Source organism: Bombina bombina, chromosome 4, assembly GCF_027579735.1.
Source record: "Bombina bombina isolate aBomBom1 chromosome 4, aBomBom1.pri, whole genome shotgun sequence".
Lineage (NCBI taxonomy): Eukaryota > Metazoa > Chordata > Amphibia > Anura > Bombinatoridae > Bombina > Bombina bombina.
In genome coordinates, this window is record NC_069502.1 from 1,169,239,889 (window position 1) to 1,169,260,370 (window position 20,482).

The following is a 20,482-nucleotide window of genomic DNA, read 5'->3' on the forward strand; positions in this document are numbered from 1 at the left end:
ATTTTTCTCTTCAAAATTGTTAAACAGATAATAGAGTTTATCTTTCCAGTCCTCAGTGTATTTAAACTGAATAGAAACACCAAAACTCAATATAGAGTGTATGCACTTAATATGATATCGCAAAACAGTAATGTAACAACCCAGAGCCCGGAGTACAGGTCCCCCTAAGGGTGTCTACTTACACTCCTTGACCTCAATCTATATGAGGTAAGTGCCGCGTAGTGTCGGTAGAAACTTCCTTCGTTCTCCAGGGATCCAGGTAACAGCTTAGAGGACTTGGTCGAAGTGTTTGTCTGTGCTTGTGTTCTTTTCAGATGACCATGTGCATGCAAAACAGATAAGGACAATAATAGTGCAACCCCGTATGTAAAATATAACAATTTACTTTATTCACAGCAGTGCACTCACGTTTAAAAACCTCAATAATATATGAGGTATTATTAAGCAGTAAAAATCAACACATGGGTCCTCCGACCAGCAGAGCATATAAAAACTAATGACAGGTTTTGCCCTGCTATAATTAAGGATCAGTAGAAATAGCAGACTCGGTTATCCTATTATCCTGACGCGTTTCAAAGGCGTTTTAACTTTGCAGCCTTCTTCATCAGAGGAATTTGCAGTCTGCTTCTATGCAAGCTCTATTTCAAGCGAAGCGGTTACACACCCCCCTTAAACAGAGATTTTAATTGGATCATGAAAGTAGTCACATGACCCTCTGTCGGCATATACTATTTCTACGCTAAGCAGCTATAACAGCTGATTTCAGGCACTTGTTTGAATTGTGGTTGCCATGGAATACGAATTTCCTTGTTAAACAAAGTCCGCATTATACACTGCAGCTAGCATGATAGTTTCATTGTGTTACAAAGTCCGTATTAAGCATTGCATTTGTAGTGGGAATTAACGTATTTGAAACACAGAAATTTCATTTTGAACCTAATAGTTAATAGCTAAAAAAAGGTACATAAAGGAGCTTAGAATTAATAAATAAACATAGCAAACAGTATACAGTGAATATGGAGGAAATACTTAGCTCAAGGTATTGGGAACAATAAACATACACATAGACAAATATGATCATCACAGATCAAAAAGCTAGAGACTGAAAATCAATTGTCTAGTAATTGGAAGCTAGCATGACCATAAAGGACTCGCTAGTGGGAAGTGATGTCCTCAAATAAAAACCCAAACGAGAGTTGAAACATACATTTCATACCACATTAAAATCTTATTGTACTCACATTCTCTAAAACAGAGATAATTATGTATTGCTGTGTGTTTTAAATATTCTAATACTATATTACGCTAAAAATGTGTGATCTCTATAATAAATTTGGATTATGAAATAAAATAAGAGTATAAACTCCTAGTTTAGTTTTTCAGATGTATAAAATTGGAGAGTCAAAGCTAGATGTATTAAAACCCATAGAGAAAAGTTTTTAATTTGAAGTGCTCTTATGGCCCATTTTAGAGAGAATATATAGTGGGTTCAGTTGATATCTTATGCAGTAAAAATTGTATAGTTATTTCATTATTTGAAATATTAATATTATCTTTATATAACTTGTCATTTTTAATACCTTTAGATTTGCCAATTATTAATTAAATACATTTAATTAATATGACTAATATGACTGGTTTTTAATATTAGTTAAAATTATGTTCTTAAAATTATTTTTTCAAATTCTAGTAAAAATCACAATAAAAAAAATAAATAAAAAATAAATAAAAAATAAATAAAATTATATATATATATATACAAACATTGAAACCAGAAGCATAGTAGATACCATAGTAGATACCATAACACTAAGAGCTTTTTATGTGGTAAACTATGTAATGAAATATATTAACTTGTCCATACTAAAAGAAATCAGATCAGAAATGCCGCCAAATCAATATCTTTATTTAGGCCTTGTGGAACCAACGTTCCCAGTGTGTAGATCCAATAAGTTTCTCTTTTGCGGAGACTGAGTTCTCTATCTCCGCCTCTCCTGTTGTTTTGTACACACTCTATGATGGTTCCTCTTAGACATGAAGGATTTCGATTATGTTTTTCCTTATAGTGGGCTGAGAGGTTATGTGTTTTTTCACCGGACTCTATGTTATTAATATGTTCTAACAGCCTCTTCTTATAGGGCCTTGTGGTCCGTCCCACATACTGTAGGCCACACCCACATTGTAGGAGGTACACAACGTATTCAGTCCGACAATTGCACAGACTCTGAATCTTATATTGTTTGGTGGTGGCTGTTGAAATTATTTCCTTAGTCGGTTTATTATTGAGAAAATAGTGAGCGCAGGCCACACAGTTTCTTCTGTTGCATTTAAAAAATCCTACTATGGCCTTATTAAGCCAATTGGTTTCTTTCCTGTCCACATTTTTTAGTTCCCTATTTTTTAAATATTTGTTCTTTCTAAAAACGATTTTTGGTTCTTTAGTTGTGATCTGATTCAGGAGGGTATCTTTCTTGAGGATATGCCAGTGTTTTTTTATTATTTTTCTAATTTCTGGCGCCCCTTCATTAAATGTTGTGAAAAAATTAACCGACTCCTCTTTCACATTTTGTATCTTAGGAACTCATCTCATTCCTGTTTTTAGAAGATCCTTCCTATCAATATTTTTCACCTTATTTAGTGCTTCTCCTACTTTATATGTGTTGTACCCCTAGCCTTGAATCTATCACTTAAATTCTTTGCTTATAGATCAAAATCATCTTTTTTAGAACAGTTTCTTTTTAGTCTCTGAAATTGTCCTGTCTGGATGTTATTTATCCAATTCTTGTCATGCCCACTTTTGGCATGTAGGTAGCCATTACTATCTGTTATCTTTTTGTACAGTTTTGTATGCATCTCATTGTTTTCCTGAAAGAAAACAACATCAAGAAAGTCTATTTCTACAGGACTTGTTTTGTTTGTGAAGGACAAATTAAACTCATTTGTGTTCAATTTTGACACAAAGTCTTTATTTTATGCTTTCCATGTATTCTATGCTCAGTTTACAACAGGGATATTAGTGTATCCGTTTATTATCACTGCATTGTACTGTGTATTTTGTGTTTTAATATATTTATTAATATCTCTATACAGGGTACCATATATACTAATAGTATCACTGTACTTTTTAGTCCAATAAGTTATACTACTACTATTTTCATTTGATACTAGACATTAGCCATTTTTCTGTTGAATCACGATACTCATGAAGAGAGGTCCGATATCCTAGTAAGACAATATATTATTAATATTACTGATTCTATTAGTATTGATATTCTGTGTTATATATTTTATTTGCGCCCTTTTTTCTATCAACTCTCTTTTTTACACACACACATATATATATATATATATATATATATATATATATATATATATATATATATACTGTATTTATATATGTAGCCCTGGGACAGAATCCTTTTCATTATTCTCCTTGCTGCACATCAGCTTTACCGTCCGTGCACCGGCCTTTGGGTTTACATGCGTTGGGGTTGTGCATGTCAGGTTAATGCTTGTGAGATTAGCGCACGTCCCTTTAGTTTTATTTTAGTTATTTTTCGCACTTTGGCTGGTTTACGCATGTCTGGTTCATCCTCGGCTATGCGCACGTTGGGTTTTGGCGCAATAAATCCCTTATAGCTGTTTTCACACACATTTTCTTCTTCCTGATCAACGTTATCTCTCCTTTAAATGTAATGTTAATGTCTCCTGCTTTGTTTTGCAGCTCAGCTTAGCATGCATTGTACCTGTGAGTTTATTTAAAAAGCTACTTAGGAGGGGGTAAGTAATTTCCATTCCTGAAGAGCTTTTTAAGGGGTTTATAGTGTTTGTTACTTTACTTTCTTATATGCTATAATGGAGAAGTTTGATTGTGTGCCTAAATCGACCAGAGAAACTGCGTCCCATGAACACCTTTCTACCATTATTAGGTGTGCTTATTGCAAAAAAAGATGAGGTGTCTTCTCCTACTCAGACCGACCTAATGCTGTTTCTTTGGGTATTAATGCTCCTTCTTTTTGTTCATTACATGAGAATATTAATAATGTTTCACCTACTGTGATTTTTGCTCTCCCACCTTCAAACAAGCGTAAAAGGTCAGTTAGGATTTTACCTTCTACAAGTTCTATGTGCCATGAAGTTAGGGATATAGCTATGTCTTCAGATGGTGGTTTCCTCTGGTGATGAGGAATCTTCAACTGTCTGTGTTGAATCGGATATTTCCTCTTTTTTGTATAAAGTTGAACATATTTGTTTTCTTTTAAAAGAGGCCTTAATTACTTTAGGGGTTAAAGATCATAACGTTTATAATGATAAGCTGTGTAATCAATTAAAGTCAGTTTTTAAGAATGTTTGAGGATTTCCCTATTCCTGATGCTGTCTTTGACATGATTTCCAGGGAATAGTCTAAGCCAGGTAATTCATTTACTCCTTCTGCAAAGTTTAAAAAGTTATATCCTTTACCTGCTGATAACTGTATCAGGGATCAGAAACAGTTCCCAAGGTGGATGGGGTTATTTTCACTGTGGCTAAACGTACTACTATTCTTTTGGAAGATAGTACCCTTTAGATAGAAGTCTTTTCATAGAAGTGTCTTTTTACATGCAGGCTATTTGCTCAGGCCAGCTATTTCTATTGTTGATGTGGTTGCTGCTTCTACTTACTGGTTATATAGTCTATCAGAACAGTGCTCTGTTGACTCTACTAGTGCAAATCTTTTGGGTTTACTCAAAGGTGCCAATTCTTTTATTTGTGATGATGTATTTGATATTATGAAGATTAATGTCAAAAGCATGTATTTGATAGTCCTTGCCAGGAAAGCCTTTTGGCTTAATTCCTGGTCTGCTGATATGGTATCAAATCCAGATTATTATCTCTTTACTTTTAGGGAAAGAAGTTGCTGATTTATATTCTAATATATCTACTGTTACTGGAGGTAGAGGTGCTTTTCTTCCTCAAGACAAAAAGTCCAGAGGGAAATTTAAAGGTTCTAATCATTTTCGTTCCTTTTGTCAGAATAAGGAACAAAAGGTTGACTCCTCAGCTCAGAAGCAGGGCACCTCTGGCTCAGTATGGAGACCTAGTGCTAACTAAAACAAGTCAAAGCAGGGTAAGAAATCTATCCCTACTACCAAAACTGCATGAAGGTGCAGCCCCAAATCAAGAAGTCCTGGTAAGGGGCAAGTTAAGCTTCTCTCAGGAGGCTTGGTTTCAGCCTGTTTCTGATCCCTGGATTCTTAATATAGTTTCTCATGGATATCGGATAAGATTCAGAACAAGGCCTCCCAGAGGAAGGTTTTTTTTTGTCCAATAGTCCAAGGAATCCTGTAAAATCTCAAGCTTTTTTTTAGCCTGTGTAAGATCTGGAAGCTTTGGGAGTGATTGTTCCAGTTCCTTTGCAGGAACAGGGGATGAGATTTTATTCAAATCTCTTAATTGTTCCAAAGAAGGAAAGTGCTTTCAGACCAGTTCTGGGGCTGAAAGCTCTGAAGAAATTTGTAAGGAATCCATCTTTCAAAATGGAAACTATTTGGACTATTCTACCTTTTGTTCAGCAAGGTCAGATTTTGTCCACAATAGATTTAAAGGACGCTTACCTCCATGTTCCAATTTGCAGAGAACATTTCCAGTTTCTAAAGGTTTGCCTTTCTGGACACATATTTTCAGTTTGTTGCTCTACCATTTGGTCTGGCTACAGTGCCATTAAAAAGGTTCTGGGTGCACTCTTGTCTGTAATCAGAACTCAGGGTATTGCAGTTTTTCAATACATCTTGGTTCAAACTCCATCTTTTCCTTTAGCAGATTCTCAAACCAACCGACAATTGTTGTTTCTTCAACAACATGGTGGAATGATCAATTTTTTTAGAAAAAGTTTTTGTTTCCTCTAACAAAGGTAACTTTTTAAGGTTTTCAAATAGATTCAGTCTCCATGAGTCTTTCTTTAACAGAGCAGAGAAGGTTAAGATTGGTGTACACCTGTCTGGACCTTTAGTCTCTCTCTTTCCACTTGGTTGCTTTTTGTATAGAAGTTCTAGGTCTTATTATTGCAGCTTCAGATGCAATTACATTTGCTCGTTTTCACATGAGAGATCTTTAGCTTTGTATGCTTCATCAATGGTACAAAGACTATACTCAGTCTCTGACTTGGTGGCTGGATCATCAGTTTATTATTCAGGGGGCTTCTTTTTCTCATCCTACCTGGACTGTGATCACTACTAGCTCTTTTGAGGTTTTTGAAAGCACAGGGAGTTTGGGATCCTTGGGAGGTGATGATACCTTTTAATGTTCTAGAACTCCGTGCAAATTTTTTAGGGCTCTTCAAGCTTGGCCTCTGTTAAAAAATCTCATCTCTGTTTTCAGACAGACAATGGTGACATCAGTGGCTTATGCCAACCATAAGGGGGAACTCACAGTTCCCTAGCCATGAGGGAGGTGTCTTGAATTCTCTCATTTGCAGAAATCAATAACTGTCTGGTTTCTGTGATTCATATTCCAGGGGTTAACAACTGGGAAGAAGACTTTCTCAGTCATCAATCTCTTCACTGGGATTTGTTCAATCAGATTGTGGATCTTTGGAGTGTCCCAGAGATAGATCTGATGGCCTCTCATTTGAACAAAAATCTTCCCAGGTACTTTGTGAGATCCAGGGATCCTCAAGCAGAGCTAGTGGATATTCTAGTAGTTCCTTGGTAATTTCAGCTTGCTTATCTGTTTCCTCCTCTGATACTTTTACCCAACCATAAGGGGGAACTTTTATGCCAACCATAAGGGGAAACTCACAGTTCCCTAGCCATGAGGGAGGTGTCTTGAATTCTCTCATTGGCAGAAATCAATAACTGTCTGGTGTCTATGATTCATATTCCAGGGGTTAACAACTGGGAAGAAGACTTTCTCAGTCATCAATCTCTTCACTGGGATTTGTTCAATCAGATTGTGGATCTTTGGAGTGTCCCAGAGATAGATCTGATGGCCTCTCATTTGAACAAAAATCTTCCCAGGTACTTTGTGAGGTCCAGTGATCCTCAAGCAGAGCTAGTGGATATTCTAGTAGTTCCTTGGTCATTTCAGCTTGCTTATCTGTTTCCTCCTCTGATACTTTTACCCAGAGATATTTCCAAGATAAGCCTAGAGAAATATTCAGTAATCCTAATTGCCCAGCTTGGCCTCACAGGATTTGGTATGCAGATCTAGTTCCGATGTCCAGCTGTCCTCCTTGGCCTCTTCCTCTGCAGCCAGACCTTCTGTCTCAAGGTCCATTTTTCCATCCAGATCTCAAGTCTCTGAACATGATGGCATGGACATTGAATGTTTAGTCCTTAGACATAGAGGCTTCTCTGATTCTGGGATTGAAACCTTAAAGGGATACTCAAGTATTTAAGGGACACTGAACCCAAATGTTTTCTTTTGTGATTCAGATAGAGCATGCAATTTTAAGCAACTTTCTAATTTACTCCTTTTATCAATTTGTCTTTGTTCTCTTGCTATCTTTATTTGAAAAAGAAGACATCTAAACTTTTTTTTTTGGTTCAGACTATGTACAGCACTTTTTTATTGGTGGATGAATGTATCCACCAATCAGCAAGGGCAACCCAGGTTGTTCACCAAAAATGGGCCGGCATCTAAACTTACATTCTTGCATTTCAAATAAAGATACCAAGAGAATGAAGAACATTTGATAATAGGAGTAAATTTGAAAGTTGCTTAAATATGCATGCTCTAACTGAGTCACAAAATAAAAATGTGGGTTCAGTGTCCCTTTAATTAAGTTTTTATGATCAGAAAGAGCATGAAGTTTTAAAACACTTTCCAATTTACTTACATTATCAAATTTTGCACAGTCTTTTTATATTCACACTTTCTGGGACAAGATCCTACTGAGCATGTGCACAAGCTCACAGGGTATAGGTATACTAGTCTGTGATTAGCTGATGTCTGTCACATGATACATGGGGCCGAAAAATGGGAGAAAAAATTATTTTTCAGAAAAAAATCTGATGCTTATTTAAAATTCAGAGTAGGTGATGTCATTGTCTTTTTATTATGCACTTATTAATTATGTAATTCTGCTGTATCTAGTGGTCCTATAATTCAGGCTCATAAGCCTGTAGCTAGGAGAATCTATCATAAGGTCTGGAAAACCTTTATTTCATGGTGGGTTGATCATGGTTTTTCCTGGCATTTTTTTCAGAATTCCTAGGATTTTACAGTTCTTACAGGATTATCTGGATAAGGGCCTATCTGCCAGTTCTATGATGGGGCAAATGTCTGCTCTTTCAGTTTTGTTCCATAGTAACAGGGGTCAAGTCGAGCGGGAACGCATGGGAACGGAGTTCCTGCACTATTTTTGCAGGAGGAACTAAGTTCCTTTAACATCTTAAAAAAGGAAGTAGAAACCTCAAAATACGAGGTATCTAAAAGTCTAGGCAAGACTAAGTTCCCCCTGGACAAAGAACAGAAACGCTTTAGTAAACACTGCTTCTGTGATTAGTCTGATTAGAGGGATAGTGAGATTCTCTAGTAATGGGTAGTAACACTTCCTACAATACACTAAATGCAAGCCTGTCAGCGGTCCTGCTATGTGATCAACCCGCACTGTGTGTAACACATGGTTCTTACATTTCTGTGTGACTTGCGCTGGGGTTATTTAGCTCCCCTCAACAGAAATAGGACTATTGCACCTTAAGTGGGTGGAACTCTGTGACAGAGGAGGATTCTCAGGCACAAAGACAACCATTCAACCCTTCAATGGATTTAATTTGCTTGCATTAACCAAAGTGTTTTTGTAGGACTTGACTTCTGCATAGTAACATTGCTAATCTTCCTGATATTCATGATTTTGTTCAGGCTTTGGTCTGTATTAAACCTGTAATCCAGCTTGCTGTTAAGGGTTTTGCAGGCTCCTACTTTTGAACCTTTGCGTAAGTTGTATATTAAACTATGTTCTTGGAAAGTGTTATTTATTTTGGATATCTCTTCTCATGAAATAGTTTATCTGCTCTTTCTTGTGATCCTCCTTATCTGATTTTTTATCAGGATAAGGCAGTTTTTGCAGACTGCTTTTGACTTTTTGCCTAACGTTGTTTCTTCAGACATTTTTAGCTGAGATATTATTGTTCATTGTTTCCTAATCCCAAGAATTCTTCAGAGAGGTCTTTGCATACTTTGGACATTGTTAGGGCATTGAAATATTACATTGATGCTACTAAGGACTTTAAAAAAACTTCTAGTTTGTTCATTCACTTTCTTAGGAAAGATCAGCAAGTTTCTGCTGTTTCTTTGGCCTTTTGGTTGAAACTTTTGAGTCACAAAGCTTACTTGGAGGCAGGTCAGCCTCTCCCACAGTGGATTACTGTTCATTCTACTTGGTCAGTTGCCACTTCTTGAGCCTTCAAGAATAAAGGCTTCAGTTGACTAGATTTGCAAGGTAGCTACTTGTTCTTCTTTGCATACTTTTAGAAAATTTTACCATTTTGATGTTTTTGCTTCTTCTGAAGTAGCCTTTGATATGAAGGTTCTTCCGGCAATTGTCTCAGTTTGATTTTTTTTGCCTGTTTATTTATTTTAAGTGCATTAAAAAAAAATGTTATTGGGTTGTGGATTTAATTTCCAATGAAAAAATATGTTTTTAAATTCCTTCTTTTGTGTTATTACTCATGGACTCCAGAGCTTGTGTATTAGTTCCCAGGTGTTTTGGATTGTGAACTCTCACCACCTGTATGAAAAAAACATAAATTTTGCTTACCAGATAAATTAATTTCTTTCATGGTTGTGAGAGTCCACAAGACCCACCCTTATATTTTTTAAGGTTATTTTTTCTTTAGCACATCTTTTCCCCTGCTCCTTTTATGGCTCTTATTAATTTATATTACCTCACTTTGCTTTGCTATACGTTAGTCAAAGGTATGTGTGAGTTGGGAGGGGTTTTATAGAGTTCTTGGGGTTTGGGGATCTTTGCCTCCTCCTAGTGGTAGAGAAGAGTAATTCCAAGGAGTAATTGATCGTGGACTCTCACCACCATGAAAAAAATGAATTTATCAGGTAAGCATAAATTATGTTTTCCATAGCATATAATTGTAAAACTTTAAATTCTATTTCCATTATTAAAGTGATCTATTTCTCTTATATCTTTCTTTGTAAATGTAACTCCTTTCCATTAGAGCATACCTGGGTAGACACTGGTATATGCATTAGGAACTACATGACAGTTGTGTTTGCAATATTGTTTGCAACAACAAAACCTATTCACTTGAGTAGATATAAGCTAACCTGATAGAATCATGAAGTTCAACAAAAATTAAAAAAATCCAAAGTCTGTTAATGCCAATAAATATATACAATCTAAGTTACTGAAAATATTAAAGGGTCATTATACCAATGTGTTGTTCATTAATCAGGTCCAAATTATAGCAAAATAAACATAAATATTGCAGTTAGCCCTAGATTTGAGAGATTTACTTTCTTAGTTGTATAATTAAAAGGTGAATGGATGGCAACATGGCTTTCATATATTTAAAATGTCCTATATCAATGTGATACAGTTTTTCTATTTTAGATGAGCCTCTTAAACCCAAATAGTCTTAGCAGAGGATGATACATGTTTCTTAATAACACAATCCTATATAATAAAAGGCCAAGTGTGTTTGTCCGAAGCTGTCATGCGCAGTAGAGACTGCGCGCGAAGACAAACACACCTGGCCTTCCAACTAACCTGGCGTTGTGTGGTGGAGTGGGTGTGGTCGGGCGGGTGGTATGACGTGGGCGTGGCCGGGCCGGTGCGACGTGGGCTTGGCCGGGTGTAATGTGGGCGGGGCCAGGTGGGAACAGGAGGGGCCAGATACCGGGGACAGCTGCTATGAGACAGAGAGCTCTAAAGAGGGGGAATAGAGAGAGCAGTAGAGGGGGGATAGAGAGAGGGAGAGAGAGACAGCAAAAGAGAGAGGGGAAAGAGACAGCAAAAGAGAGGGGAGAGAGACAGCAAATTAGAGGGGGGAGAGAGACAGCAAAAGAGAGTGGGGAGAGAGACAGAAAAAGAGAGGGGGAGAGAGAGCACAAAAGAGAGGGGGAGAGAGAGCACAAAAGAGAGAGGGGGAGAGACAGCACAAAAGAGAGGGGGAGAGAGACAGCAAAAGAGAGGGGGAGAGAGACAGCACACAAGAGAGGTGGAGAGAGACAGCAAAAGAGAGGAGGAGAGAGACAGCAAAAGAGAGGGGGGAGAGAGACAGCAAAAGAGAGGGGGGAGAGAGCACAAAAGAGAGGGGGAGAGTGCACAAAAGAGAGGGGTAGAGTGCACAAAAGAGAGGAGAGAGGGTGCACAAAAGAGAGGGAGGAAAGAGCACAAAAGAGAGGGGGGAAAGAGCACAAAAGAGAGAGGGGAGAGAGACAGCACAAAAGAGAGGGGGAGAGAGACAGCACAAAAGAGAGGGGGAGAGAGACAGCACAAAAGAGAGGGGGGAGAGAGACAGCAAAAGAGAGGGGGGAAAGAGACAGCACAAGAGAGGGGGGAGAGAGACAGCAAAAGAGAGGGGGGAGAGAGCGCAAAATAGAGGAGGGAGAGAGAGCACAAAAGAGAGGGGGGATAGAGCACAAAAGAGAGGGGGAGAGTGCACAAAAGAGAGGGGGGAGAGTGCAAAAAAGAGAGGAGGGAGAGAGCGCAAAAGAGAGGAGGAGAGAGCACAAAAGAGAGGGAGAGAGAGAGCGCAAAAAAGAGGGGGAGAGAGAGCGCACAAGCGAGGGGGGAGAGAGAGAGCAAAAGAGAGGGGGGAGAGATACAGCACAAGAGAGGGGGAGAGATACAGCAAAAGAGAGGGGGGAGAGAGACAGCAAAAGAGAGGGGGAGAGAGACAGCAAAAGAGAGGAGGGAGAGTGTACAAAAGAGAGGGGGGAGAGAGCACAAAAGAGAGGGGGAGAGTGCACAAAAGAGAGGGGGGGAGAGCGCAAAAGAGAGGAGGAGAGAGAGCACAAAGAGAGGGAGAGCGAGAGCACAAAAAAGAAGGGGGGAGAGAGCGCACAAGAGAGGGGGAGAAAGAGAGAGCAAAAGAGAGGAGGAGAGAGAGAGCAAAAGAGAGGGGGGACAGAGAGAGCAAAAGAGAGGGGGGAGAGATACAGCAAAAGAGAGGGGGGAGAGATACAGCAAAAGAGAGGGGGGAGAGAGACAGCAAAAGAGAGGGGTGAGGGAGACAGCAACAGAGAGGAGGGAGAGTGTTCAAAAGAGAGGGGGAGATAGAGTGCAAAAGAGAGGGGGAGAGAGCGCAAAAGAGAGGGAGAGAGAGCGCAAAAGAGAGGGGAGAAAGAGCACAAAAGAGAGGGGGAGAGAGAGCACAAAAGAGAGGGGGAGAGAGAGCACAAAAGAGAGGGGGGAGAGAGAGCGCAAAAGAGAGGGGGGAGAGAGCAAAAGAGAGGGGGGAGAGAGAGAGCAAAAGAGAGGGGGAAGAGAGAGCAAAAGAGAGGGGAGAGAGAGAGAGCAAAAGAGAGGGGGGAGAGAGAGAGAGAGCAAAAGAGAGGGGGGAGGGAAAGAGAGAGCAATAGAGAGATGGGAGAGAGAGAGAGTAAAATAGAGGGGGGGAGAGAGAGAGTAAAAGAGAGGGGGGAGAGAGAGAGAGAGAGAGAGAGAGAGAGAGCAAAAGAGTGGGGAGAAAGAGAGAGCAAAAGAGAGGGGAGAAAGAGAGAGAGCAATGGGGTGGGACCGCTGTACTGCAAAAAATGGCCCGTGTACACGGGCTTTAGAACTAGCTTATTATAATGAACAATTATATAAATGTGCATGTTATTGAATAATAAAAGAGTTATATAACACTAGACAAATAACAATGCCTTTTTTCTATCTTTTCACAGGTTGATACAAAGGTAAGTTGTTATATTTTATAAGAGTTTTAGTCTGGTAACAAATTTCAAGATGAAAACAATAACTCAATAAATAAATAAAATATCCTGAACAATGGAAAACAACATATAAAGGTGAAGAAAGACAACACAATGCTATCAAAATTCCATGTAAGTATCTGCCTTACTTGTATGCTGTGCTTGCAGCTCTCTTTTGTGCTTCAAGCCCCCTAAAAATTGGAGACAATTGTAGGGGGTTGTTTGTCCCTTCCATACACCCACATATACCATCTCATTAGGCAATAGTGGTAATTATCCGTATACGTCCATGACATATGTACTTTAAAGGGCTTTCCATATCACAAAGCACAGTTGGGCAATGAACTAAACACAGGTCTTTAAATGTATACTTGCTTGAGCGCAAGAAGGTGGTTCTTACTGATAAAACCAATTGTGCATTAATGTCACTTAACATCTGGAACTTTAGTTTATTAAAAAGGTAAAATATCACACCTTTTAGCTAAAATGGGATTATCAGAATGTTAATTTATCACAATAGGAAGCTAGGAAGTTAAAACTATTCAAATATCCTATTAACCACTTCAGGATGGGGGCTACCAAGTTCCGATTGCAAACAACACAGAAAACAGGAAGTCATGTGATCATCACTGTGATCACGTGACTCCAATGTTGCTGATTGGCTCAAAGGGGACTGCCTGCATTGCTAGTCAAATACCCCAGTCTAAACACCCGGATCTTCAATAAGGAGGGAAAGCAGAATGCCGCAAAAGTTAGGACGTTTCATGCCGTCGTAAAGACATTAAAGCCCAGTGCTTTTACGACAGTATGGCAGGTCCTAAGCACGTCAAGAGGTTAATGTGTTAAGTAGACACATGCCATGAAGAGATTTTATCAGCTACATGAGAAAACGTGCATTCTTACACATTAAGCAGTCATCACCAATACTGAATCAATCCATATTTTACTGCATCATTGGTTGCATATTTTGCTTTCATGTAGGAGTGCAGAAATCTCCCCACCAAAAAAATGAAACCCTTTAAATACAAAGTTCTCATATGACAAAGGTCTATGTATTTATGGGGGTTATGACACAATAAACTCTTTTTGGTGGCCAATATGGTTATTTAATTCCTGGCACTCTTCTATGATCATATAAGTCTATGGCTATGTAGTAGGGATGGGCGAATGTTTCTAAAAATTCGAAATTTAAAACGAATTTTGATACATTCGTTCGTTCAAATCGAATTTAGAATGTTTATATAACATTCTAACATTCTATTTTCGAATTTTCGTTTTCAAATTTTTCAATAAAATTCGAAAATATTCGTTCGAATAATAGAATGTTTAGCTATGTATTCATTCAATTTCGAAAATGTAATATTCGAATTCGAATGTGACATTAAAATTTTAAATAGTATTTCTAGCCTACAACTGTGTTTAATGAATGTAATATTCGAATTTGAATGCTACATTCGAATTTGAATGTCACATTCGAATTTGAAATAGTATTTCTAGTCTAATACTGTGTTTTAAATGTGATATTCGATTCGAATGTGATATTCGATTCAAATGTGATATTTGAATTCAAAATAGTATTTCTAGCCTAATACTGTGTTTTATAAATGTAATATTCGAATTCGAATGTGATTTTCGAATGTAACATTCAAATTTGAATGTGACATTCGAATTCGAATGTCACATTCGAATTCGAATGTGACATTCGAAAACTGTAAATAACATTCGAAAATCGAATTTTTAAGAATATTCGTTCTTATCAACATTCTATTATGTAAAGCGAATTTCTACAATAACATTCGTTCTAACATTCGAATTCGGATATAAACACATTCGCCCATCCCTACTATGTAGTAAAATCACACAATGTCTGAGTCATTTATGATACCCAGGACTTAGATTTATGCACTCAATAAAGTACTGGACTTGCTTATTATAAAAATTACCCATTCCTCATTCTGACCTGCTCCAACCATCTGTTGTATTGTTTTCTAAAATTAATCTTTTCTAATTATTTGTATCTCACTGCATATAACTGAAAAACGTGTTCTGTTTTATTCTTTATTATAATCAGGGTCTTAAGAGTGGAACACAAGAGAAATATTATCCCCAACAAGCTACAGAAACTATAAATACAGGACTAGAGAATGTGCGTGAAGTCACAAGATCTTTTATGGTGCCACCAGGGTCATATGTCATTATCCCCTTTGCATTAAACAATGGTCAGGAATCACAGTTCCTTCTGAGAATCTTTTTGAAGACCAAAGAATTGGCTGAGTAATATTTTTATATGTTTTGTTGTATATTTAAATGCTATCTATATATTTTTCTCTTGAATGTTTCTGTAATAAAATTGTAGAACTGGTGTGGTAGTTTATTACTCCTATTTTTTGCAGTTTGTTCTTAAGAGTTATTTAACACACTGATTAAAACTGAAGATAGCTAAGGACTTAAAATGATATATGCATATGAAAGAAAACCATTTAAACAAAGTGTTCAGTACAAGAACATCTGTTTTTCTTTCTTGATTCATTGTGGGCTTAGAGGTGTGCATGCTCTTAAAAAGCTCAGTCCCAACAGTTTGATGTTCACAGTTGAGCCTTTGGAAAGATCTGTCCACAAGTGTCTCTATTTCAGCTATTGTCCTCACTCCTCTGCACATTCTGCCAAACAGGACTCAGCTACAATTCATTGTCCTCTGGGTATGACTTGCCAGGCTGTATTAGGGTGATGTTGCCAGAAGAGAGGACACAGATGGTTTTCTGTGTGTGAAGATAACTGCAGTAACAGAGAGGACTGCAGTGTTTTTTGGGGGGATTTGTGTGTCATCCAAATGTCTCCTAAACTACCTAACACCTGGAACAGGGACGTGATATCCAAAGGTTGAGGCACCTTAAAGTGATGCAGCATAGCTGTAAAAAGCTGACTAGAAAATATCACCTGACATCTTTATGTAAAAAGGTAAATATTTTACCTCTAAAATTTCCTCAGTAGCCACATCCCTTTGTGACTTTAAGAAGCCAATCAGGATGCTAGTCCCAGGATTTAGAAAGGGACAGTCATGTTATTTTTACTATGTTTACTATGAAATCTTGTAAAATTTCAGTAAAATATCATGAGATCACAGTACAGCAAAGCATGACCTTAGCCCTGCTCATGCTATTGTTTTTTTGTTTTTTTTTCAACCTGCTGCTAGACAGTAGCTGAAGAATAACTGTTTGCAGAGCACTTACTATTGTGAGATTCAGAAATTTTGAGGTAAAATTCTTCCTTTTTTACATAGAGTTGTTCAAGTGATATTTTCTTGTCAGCGTTTTACAGTTATACTAGATCACTTTCATGTGATTTATGATATTGGTATTATGTCCCTTTAAGATTAAATTGTAAATGTTTATTTATGGGAACTGAACAATGATATATTTACAAAATAAGGGCCAGATTATGGTTGGCGCGCTATCATTTGCACGCAAGCTATATTGAGTTTCTGACATTTTACTTCTAGCGCAGTTGTCGCGCTGATGAAAGTGCTAAATAGGGCTCCACTCACAATCTGGCTCTAAGTCTTTGACTGTCCATCTTTCAAAAAAAATGTATGGGTTTTCAAAATGAAAAGCATCTTAAAATTTAGGCAAAAGATGTCGTAGACATTTATGAAAAGTTTTGAGACACACTAGATTCATTTCAAATAGTGTAGCTCTACATCGTCACCTTGAAAAAACTGAAATTCAGATTTACAGAAACCTGTAATTCGTATTCACTGTAATAGGTTCTAGAGTTCATTTCATAATGAATGCTCATTAATTATCAAAACAGGAATATTCCTTTTGTTTCTATGAAATGAATATCCAAATCAATGCACCTGAATTTTTAAAGAAAATGAATAAATATAAAATTTGTCAGTATTCATTCGTTTTTTTTTTTTTTAAATGGTTAAATACTTATCTTTAGCACACTGGGGAGCTGCGCTAACCCGCTCCTCGTCTTCACAGAGCCCGGGCACGATAATAGGAGGCCTAGTGTGGCGGCTGCCAGGTCATGCACTAAAGAAATAGGTCCTTAAGTGAAGGCCTAGGGCTCTGCGAAGACGAGGAGCAGGTTAGCGCGGCTCTTCAGCGTGCTAAAGGTAAATATAAAGCTACAGGTGAACTTTTCACCTGTAGCTTTAAAACATTTACATTTTCTCAATTAAAACAAATATAAATATTTAACGAATATTCAGTATTTGTTTTATTTAAAACAAAATGAATACCGAGTAGACCACCAGCAACCAATATTTGGGGAAACTAATTTCCCAAAATATTCAATTAAAAAAATTAATCTGAAACCAATTTGTTGCCTTTTGCACGTGCACAGTTCAATTTACAAATAGTATATCCTTTTCATTTATTTTAGTTATTCAGAAGCAGACACAAAGGAGGATAACCAGACATATCCGAACAGTTCTGGAATAAAGTAAGTACAGTTTTTTGTTTTTTTATTTAAAAAGTTTAACACAAATATTTGTTCTCTTTAAAAAAAATAATGAAGTGATATAACATTAAAGAATGATAATTAATATACAGGGGACTTCTAACATTTAGTAATAGGTGCTAACAAACATTGGGGTAAAAAAGTAAAAAAGAGTAAAAAAAAAACATTAAAAACATTAAAATGTGTCTGTTATAAAAATTCTTATGACTTGCTACATGTTCACATACTTCTGCTTTACAATTACACACACATGTTGTCAGATGTTTAGTGTAACCTTAACCAGATGGTATAAAATCCTTTTTTTTTTCTTTTACATGTGACTATGATTTACTAAGCTTAAAGGGACACTAAACCCAATTTTTTTCTTTCATAATTCAGATAGAGCATGCAATTTTAAGCAACTTTCTAATTTACTCCTATTATCAATTTTTTTTCGTTCTCTTGCTTTGTTTATTTAAAAAGCAGGAATGTGATGCATAGGAGCCGGCCCATTTTTGGTTGAGAACCTGGGTTATGCTTGCTTATTGGTGGGTAAATGTCAGCCTCCAATAAGCAAGCGCTATCCATGGTGCCGAACCTAAAATGGGCTGGCTGTTAAGATTCACATTTCTGCTTTTAAAATAAATATAGCAAGAGAACAAAGAAAAATTGATATTAGGAGTGAATTAGAAAGTTGCTTAAAATTTCATGCTATATCTGAATTATGAAAGAAACAATTTGGGTTCAGTGTTCCTTTAAGTAGACATATTTAGTTTTTTAACAAATATTTAATTAAATATTTAATTTACATGCATGCCACTTATATGTACGTATATAGTTTTTTCTCTATTCCTTTTATATACTATTTCAGTATATTTTACATTGATATTCAAAGCTTTATATGTGCCTTTTATAATATTAGAGTCAACATGATTCTTAATTATTCACATAATGATTAATGATAGTCAACAAAGGAGAAAAAAAAGTTGCAGGATAAAAAAATGGTTTTCTCAACAAAAAAAACCTATTGGCTGCACCTCAAATTGGGTCTGGGCTATAACTAGAAAACAGAAAAAAATAGTAAAATGGAGCCACCTAGTGTGTAAATGTTTAAAATCTATTACTTCTGCTACTATAGGGCTAGATTTATCAAGCCCCTACGGCAGCAAGTTCTCACAAGAACTTGCTCGCCATGATTTATCAAGCAGCGGTCACCAGACCGCTGCTTCCCTAAACTCTTTGCCACCTCTAAGGTGGCGAAATTCAATCTCCTCGGTCGGGTCTGACCAAGGAGATTGACAGCTCCTGCCCGCGCGTGATTGGCTGTGCACGGGCAGGGGGCGGGATTGCACACGAGCGCAAAATTGCGCTCCATGTGCAATGTTAATTACCTACGGGTAATTTCGCCCTGCCACAGGCGAGCTGAGGCGTACTGGGGCACGTATAAGTGCCCCTGTACGCCTCAGGTATGATAAATCTAGCCCATGGAGGAAAGCAAGAGCTGTACTCACAGGAGATGCTGACTGGAGTCTTTCAGTTTCCCATCTGATGATCTCCAGAGCAGTTTCTCCAGTCAACATTTACAGCGCTTGGAGGTGCATCCCTCTGTGAGTATAGTTCTTGTTTTCCTGAACTAAACCTATTAGACTATCAATATATTTGCTCTATTGAACATTTCTTTGATAGAGTTGATGGCAACATGAGCAGGCTAGTATTTGACTTCTGCCAACAGCTGTTTACTCATCTTAACTCACATCCCTAGCACTCTCCTGTCCCATTACTGAGAATTCATCAGGTTCCTGCAAACTCTGTGTTTATCAGTTAAAAGCATACATTAAATCCTTGATGACCAATACCTTCTGCTTTCCCTCGTCTTCCTGCTATTCACACATATACAACCGCTAACTACTCTCATGTCTCCTGCATCCTCTTTTAACAAGGTATGGGCATATGTTAGACATCATGTTTTTCCTTTGCATCTTCTCTTCTGTTAGAGGTAAAAACACATCTATCAGCCCAGAGTCAAACCACTGTTTGTCTTATTTAGGAGTAGGAACCAAAGTCCAGACCAGGAGTATACCCTCTGCACCATATATTTCTAGTCATGAACATACAGCCCACTTCCAGCCAGTTACATATGCTATACATCTTCTTGCTTTAAATTATTTGAAATATGTTGCCAGCTGTGTTTCATGTTATTTTCTACTCTTTGGGGTTTTGAGAGAAAACTATGCCTGGCTTCCCCACTCTCTTTGCAGCCAGAAAAAAATGATATTGTTATACAGCAATGAGCCAGGCAATACCAGAGGTGAGGCATATTGCTCATATAACCACCTTCCAAGGAGCACCACACAATCCTGGTGGACCAGCCTAACCTTGCCTTCATTTGCCCCCTTCATGTTTAACTTCATATAGCCCTGGTTTATAACCACTGTGTTATTTCTGATCCGGACAATCAAATGCAACAATAAAAAGCTCTTCTTGTTACAGAATTGTATTATTGCATGGATAATTGCTTGTAAGCTATGGGGTTGATCATAATCATTTATAAAAACATATTAAATTGTTTATCTACAAAAATATCCATAGATTTTAATGGTGTTTTTTTTTTTTGTTTAAAGCATTGTGATCCACCCCTATGTGTTTAAACTTCACAGTGGTAATTGGTGGACATATACAACTCCTTATTGGCTCATTGCATGTGTCCTGCTCATAAGTAACAATGTATATTGTTTATCTGTAGCACTTTTCATTATTGATTTGGTGAAGTCCTGTACTCTTTGTGATCACAATCTAAATCATACGTCACCTATTAGCAGCATCACTACACACTACAGAAAGGGATCAACCAGCCTACAGATCCTTCAACCTGTGATGTAATCCCTAAATACACAAAATCGCCATTTTGTTTCTTGTTAATTCTGCACATTTGGTTTTTAAATTACGAAATTTGTAGATTAATAAGGCAGTTAATGGTTTTGTGATATTTTTAAAAGGTAAACATTTCAAACTTCAGGGATATTAGTGGCAGAGCCATTTTTGTGATAATGATCAATGGAAAACACTGACAATACCAAAATTATTATCTACTGAGAACAAGAGCAATATTTTTAACATAGTTAACAGTAATCATGTTTGCAATCATAAAATGGTTTAACAAATTTGAACATATACTGTATTA

At 37.3% G+C, this 20,482-nt stretch overlaps 1 protein-coding gene across 1 annotated transcript in view; it reads left to right on the plus strand.

Annotated features, from left to right (window-relative positions):
- Positions 1-20,482, plus strand: part of LOC128658136 (calpain-13-like) — a 281,469-nt gene that overhangs the window by 192,287 nt on the left and 68,700 nt on the right. The window contains exons 12-14 of the mRNA XM_053712636.1: positions 12,829-12,840; positions 14,927-15,129; positions 17,245-17,304. Of these exons, the coding sequence (XP_053568611.1) occupies positions 12,829-12,840; positions 14,927-15,129; positions 17,245-17,304 (275 nt within the window). The remainder of the gene's footprint in view (positions 1-12,828; positions 12,841-14,926; positions 15,130-17,244; positions 17,305-20,482) is intronic.